Source organism: Mastomys coucha, unplaced genomic scaffold, assembly GCF_008632895.1.
Source record: "Mastomys coucha isolate ucsf_1 unplaced genomic scaffold, UCSF_Mcou_1 pScaffold21, whole genome shotgun sequence".
In the NCBI taxonomy this organism is placed as follows: domain Eukaryota; kingdom Metazoa; phylum Chordata; class Mammalia; order Rodentia; family Muridae; genus Mastomys; species Mastomys coucha.
This window is the reverse complement of record NW_022196904.1, coordinates 148,484,852-148,491,358: the sequence shown is the minus strand read 5'-3', so window position 1 is coordinate 148,491,358 and position 6,507 is coordinate 148,484,852. Positions and strand designations below refer to the sequence as shown.

At 41.8% G+C, this 6,507-nt stretch overlaps 1 protein-coding gene across 13 annotated transcripts in view; it reads right to left on the bottom strand.

Annotated features, from left to right (window-relative positions):
- Nucleotides 1-2,956: 2,956 nt before the first annotated feature.
- Prune2 (prune homolog 2 with BCH domain) overlaps nucleotides 2,957-6,507 on the bottom strand; it is a 254,707-nt gene continuing 251,156 nt past the window's right edge. For 12 of the 13 annotated variants that reach the window (XM_031389852.1, XM_031389858.1, XM_031389856.1 and 9 more), the window contains one exon: nucleotides 2,957-6,103. In XM_031389852.1, the coding sequence (XP_031245712.1) occupies nucleotides 6,073-6,103 (31 nt within the window). In that variant the 3' untranslated portion in view covers nucleotides 2,957-6,072. The remainder of the gene's footprint in view (nucleotides 6,104-6,507) is intronic. The other variant, XM_031389854.1, reaches the window with a different exon arrangement.

Here is a 6,507-nt window from a genome sequence, read left to right as displayed (position 1 = left end):
CTTCGGCTAACAGGCACTAAGAATGCTGTCCTTAGTCCAACAACCATCAATAAAGTGAGCCCTGCCCAAAGCCAGGTTGGTGTGCTTGAAAATGAATTCTGCCCCAGTGAAATGTTGACAAAGACTTGTTAGACACCCTAGGACAACACTTGGATAGTACCTACGAGAGAACCCAGCCAAACTGTGCTTAGCTTTCTAACCCTCAGAAGCTGAAAAAAGTATGTGTTGCTTCAGGGAGCCAAGTCATGGGATAGACTCTATTTTCAGTCTTTAAGGACTCCATTGTTGCACATTCATTTGTTAGTATTTACTTATACCTCTCAAATCAGTCCTTACGTACTTCCACAGTACGGTGATGATGTGTACAGAGTAGCGACAAATTCGCATTCCTAAGATAGGAACTCCAGCTGTGGTGGAACAGGTGGTTATGCCTTTGCTTCAGCTTGCATACTATAAAAGTGTCCTCTCCTATGTTTTTCCTTCTGTCCTTTTTGTTGATTTCACTGTTTGGGATGACTACCAAGTGTAGTGATAAAGTACTACCTTAATACTTTTAAATGCGCGAGGGCTATAATGTGTTGTCTTTTGCTATTACGTTGTTGGGATGTTAGGAATCATACCTCAGGTTCCCAGCCCTGTGACTTGTGTTGTGGAGAGATTACATGTCCAGAGGAGCTTTGCTCCAGCATGGGTACTATTCAAGCTGTTGGCTACAAACTCAGCAAAAACATATTAAATAGGTGCTTTTTAACACACACACACACACACACACACACACACACACATTTGTGTGTTGGTCAGTTGATGAAAATGAAACAATCAGAGGCTTCTATCGACTCATCCCTGTGCCTCTTCAGAGAGCCAACAACAACTTGGTAAAGGCAATCATTGAACATGACAGACAACTGGAAAATTCATTTCATCAACTTAAGAGGGAAGAATTTCAAAAGGAAATCAAGGCCAAGTGTCTAGGGCTGTATGTTCCTCTCTAGGGAAAAGACTGCAGAAACAGAGGAAAACAGTTATTTCTGTCAAAACAGTTATATACTTAAAATAATTTATGGTTAAAGAAATTATTTTAGGGGCTGGAAGGATGGCTCAGCCCTAAGAGCTCTTACTGCTCTTGCAAAGATCCTAAGTTTGATTTCCAGCACCCATGCAAGTTGTCTTGTAACTCCAATTCCAGGGAGTCCAATACCTACCTGTGGGTGCACACAGAGGGAGGCAGACAGGCAGACAGACAGACACATAGGGGGACAAATGCATGCAAATGAGAAAAGATCTTTAAAGAAAGTTATTTTGGAGTAAATGTGAATGAAATGATGTTGGTGAATCAGCTCCGTGAAGCAACTCCCAGTCTGGAATGCCCAGAGCTGTGCTGTGCGAGGTTCAATGCTTTGAAGGTCATCAGCTGAACTAAAGACTTCTTGCCTGTCTAGAATGATGACATGGGGCGGCTCCTGGCAAGGCTTCTGCACACTGACTCAGCCAACACAGGGAAATGGCACAGGAGATGACACAAAGCCAAACAGTCCTTTGGAGACATAGTCTGCACGGGCACAGCTTTTCCATGACCTCCCCTGAAAGGCCTGGCGTTGATGGCTGAAAGTCTAAGTTGTCCTTACTTATACATTTTAGACTTAATTCCATACGACTCCTTTTTATTTGAATTATTAATTAGGCTCGCCATCTTGCCCCTCATCACTTCTAAGAGTGTGCTTGAAAACACATGGCTTTGCATAATGCCTGTCTTTGTTTAGCATGTGTGTTTGGGGAACTTTTTTTTTTCCTTTCCCACCTCTGCCCTGTGACTTAAGTGTGCCTCTGAATGTGTAGCTTCTTGTCCCTCACAGCTGGGCCATGCTGGACACTGTGCACCCGCCTCATTCTACCCAGTTCACCCCACCCCTCCATCCCCACCACCTTAGGCTATAGCAGCAAAATGACTCTAATTGTCCATGCTGTCACAGTCTGTGATGATCTCAGCCTTGTCTTTACTTTTTTCATTCCTCGATCCTTATAGCCACCAGAACTCATCCTTAGGTCCTGAGTTATTTCTGAGTTACCGGCAGCTGTGAGCCAACTTGCATGGGTGCTGGAAATCAAACTCAGGATCTTTGCAAGAGCCGTAAGAGCTCTTAGGGCTGAGCCATTCTTCCAGCCCTTAAAATATTTTTAACCATAATTTTTAAAGTATATAACTGTTTTGGTAGAAATAAATGCTCACTTTTTGTTAGTGTATTTGTTTATTCAGTGTGCGACTCTATGCTAGATAATGCTGGGGAATAGAACCTAGAGCTTTGTGCATGGTAGGTAAGCACGCTACCAGCTGAGCTACTATACTCTGAGCTTCCCACAGCTATTTATTTAGTTAAAAAGAAATACAGTGATGGTTTCCAACTCTGTTTTTGCCTAAAGACTATGAAAGTTCAACAAAGACTCCAAAAAACAAAAAGGGAAACAAAGACAATTGAGGTTGAAATGACACCCTCCTGTGTGTATGTGCATGTGTTCATGTGCATATGGGTACATGTTCATGTGTGTGTGCATGTATGCATATGTATATGCATGTGTCTGTGTATATGTGCATGTGTGTGTGTATGTGTGTGTGTGCACACGTGTGTTTTGCTGGGAACCTTGCTCATTCCAAGTGTATGTTTCACCACTGAATTCTATCCCCAGCCCTTAGAATGCTTTACTTTAAAAGTAAATATGTCACAAAAAGGCAAGTGACAGAAAAAGTCACAAAGTAACCATGAAATGAAGGGATACCTCCAAAGAGTAAATGGTCCATTTTAAAAGTACAGTGCAAAAGCCTCCAAGACATGAAAGGTACAACTAGACAGAAAACAATAAGGTTTAGATGGCCGGGAAAGTTAAATGCATACTGCTTTTAGCCTATGGCAAGTGCCCAGCATATCATGTTCCTGCTAAGGGAAGCCACAGAGAGTTTCACTGAGTTGAAAAAGGAAACCACAATGTGTGGAATCTATTTTTATTTCTGAGTTACACAGTAAGGGTATAGAGATACATTGTGTTCTTACATATTTTCATATTTTTAATCATACTATCCCGGTAGAATTTATTTCTTTACCAAAACAAGTCTAATATATACTTTATTCTGAGCAATCCAATACATGTAGAAAACTCTTTAGATATAGAAAAGGTTAGTTTGTGCACACCTACATATTCCTAAAGTAGCAGACCACTGGGGCATATTGATTAGACAAGAGTTGTGCAGGACCTCAAAAGAACTTTCAAAATTACATCCTAAGAATGTACGCTAGGGAGGGTGGCCTCCTTGCTTATCTGTATGCCCTAGGGAGGAACCTTATATAACACTGTATGGCTTCAATAGGAACTTTGGGGTCTTCCTCCACCCTCAGTTGTTCTCACTCTTCAACAACTACCTTCTGTGAAGGATTTGGTTCCACCCTTAGTCAAAACCCAGCTAAGTACAGGCTGGAACTCAGAGCGAAAACCACTCCGGCTCCAATGACCCCTTGGTGTTCCTTTAACTACAAATCTACAGGAAAAAGTGCAAAGCAGGACCTGGCAGTCCAGACCAAAGCAAGAATGGCCAGGGTGTAGGCGCTAGAGCTGAGCGACGTGAGAGTTACATCTACCTGTTTATGTGCTATTTTCCCAGGATTCGATAGAAGCCTACTCATTGGATGAACATGATAGCTTTTCTCTAACACGTGCAATTAAAGTAACTTGCTTTTTGAAGATAGCAAGATAACATGTTCTTAAGTATTGTAATGGTATTACAGCCCATACGATATTCCAAACATCACTGATGTGAAACCACTCACACTAAATTTACTATGTCACGCCACATGAGTGAGTCATTTTCCATACACAGACTCAAAGAAAATGTGAATGGCGTGCCTGTTTGCCTGTTGCCATATCTGGTTGGCTGTGAAAAACACACTTTCTTTATAGTCCCATGTCTACAGATTTGCTGAGCTGAACTCTGCAGTTCTCACAATGTCATAGGTTTAACATGGCTAGGGCAACCACGTAATTCATCTTCCAAAATGGAATATGAGGGAGTTAATATGCTAAGCAGGTGAGCAAATCAGGATATTGGGTAACTATACTCATATCACCATGATGTTTGTGATGGGCTTCCAAAGCTCAGGGCAGGCTGTGGGAGCCTAGACGACTCTGGGCTTTTTCTATCAAATTAAAAAAAAAAAAAATGTGAAGGGAGATTGAAAAAAAAGACAAAGGTCAAAAATGATAGTAGGTTGAAAGGGATCAACGGGTGAAAGTAAACAGTGGAGCCTTATGAAGGAAAGGGAACCAGCACGTGTATGTTGGGTGAGCTTGTATGCAAGACAGGCTGGAAATGGAGATGAAGCAGATAAAGCTAGAGGAACTCTGGCACCTGGGCTAAGAGGCCTTCCTGTTGAGGAGACTTCTTCAGGGCCCAGAGTGTCTAAGGTTCTCCTCAACAAAGCCACTAGGCGTTGGCTGTCTTAACTCTGTGCCTGCCAGCTGCTCGGTAACAGATGACTTTGAAGAACGGTTCTAGAAAGTTTTCGGACATTTTCAATTTGAGTCTGGTGATTCCATGCTTTAAGAGAACCGCACTTTTGCGAGAAGGACCCGTTGCTTTTCTCAGTAGGCCACGAGTGATGTTTCACGGTCTGTAAATGCCGAAATCATCTTTACAAGTTCAGACACGGTGGTGCGAGCCTATAATACCGGCACTTGGGAGGCTGAGGCAGGAGGATCGCCACAAGTTTGAGGCCGGTCTACATAGTGAGTTCCAGGCCAATTAGGGCTACAAGGTGAGATTCTGTCTTGAAAGAAAAAAAAAGTTTTTGACAAAACCAAATGAGATTACAGCCACCTCTGTGCACTGAGTTGGAGGAAGTATTTAAATAAATACAAAAAGCACAGAGGCCAGGGTGGGAATGGATATTTGGTATCGTAGGGGTCAGCACACTTTGTTTTTCTCCTTATAAAGACAGTGTTTTGGCTTTGTGGAGAACTGTCTGTTGTCACCATTGAGTTCTGGAGAAGAAGGTGTAACAAAAGCTTCAGACACTTAAGTAATAATTTTTGTTTTCAGCTGTAAGTGTGGAAACTAGCTTTTCTTGTCCTGCAGCCCTAGCCTTGGTACAGCTTGCCAACCTCTGCTAGAGAGCCACAGATTGGAAATTGCCATGACAATAAAAGGGGTTCATAAAGACAAGAAACGAGCTATTTTGTAAAGGCTAGTATATACTTGCATTTAATTTTAAACTTCTTAAAGCAGATTGCTTTTGCAATGCATCCGAGTGTTAATTTTGGATGATGTGATGTTACCCAATAATTTCTGAGTGGGCCACCTCGGAGTTGGCACACAAAGTGTAAAGGTTGGAGCCTGTTCTGTGGTCTGAAGCATAATTCATCTTTAAGTTTCGAAATACGCAGTTCTTCAAAGATCATTAGGGAATGATAGTGTAAAAGAGCAATTTACATGCAGAAATATCAAGTAAAGCTTATGTGGGTTAGAAAGTCCTGGTTCCTTTTGAAAAATGGAAAGATGATGAATGTGGACAGATGCCTTAGCTAATGAGGATTTTATATCTGTCTGTCTGTCCTATTCAGGGTCAGCACTTCATCGACAGAGTTCCAGAGAGCCATGTTTCTGGGACAAGACAATCTCTGTGCATCTTGAATCTAGAGGAAGCTCTATGGGGAAATTCAGTCAGTCTACAGAAATATATCCATGTCCATCTAACAGCAGAATTAGGCTACACTTTTAGTAAACACCAGTCTAAGGAATCAAGTTCTACTGGACCAAGGATCAGCATAATAGTAAAGCGGAAGGTCCTATTTTCTTGCTAAGGTTCAACTAAAATCATTGAGGCACATAATTGGCAAAATAGGAAAATACACAACATTTCATAAGATATGTTAACAGTAAACAAATTCTCTTCCCATTTTCCCTTCCTTGTAAATTTCCAATGGCACCAGGTGGTGCAAAGTGGAGATGTCACCATCCCTGTGGCTTCCAGGTAGGCACGTCCCAGCAAAATCACGAAGCAGAAAGCGAGTCCTCCTCCAGCAGGCCAGCTACGGCTTTTCTTTCAGCTTCATGTCAATGCTGGGTTGAAGCGAGGGGGGTCGGGTGGGGGGGACAGAAAACACACCAATGAGGAACAATCAATTCAGGTGTTACTTGTTTGTATCTTTCTTCAAATAATTTGAAGAAATTGCCTAAGTTTTTAAGCTATAAAATAATCTGCCAGTTGCTAAATTTTTCTAGAAAGTATTGAGTCTGGAGGCTGAAGGGATGGCTGCTCTTCCAGAGGACCTGGGTTCGATTCCTAGAACTCACATGGAAATTTACAACTGTTTATAACTCGGGAAATTTGACACCCTCTGCTAGTCTCTGTGGGCATCGGGCATGCACACAGTGTACAGACATACATGCAAGCAAAATACCCATACACATATAAATAAATAGGTAAATAAATAAATATTTTAAAAATAAAAATATTGGCTCTG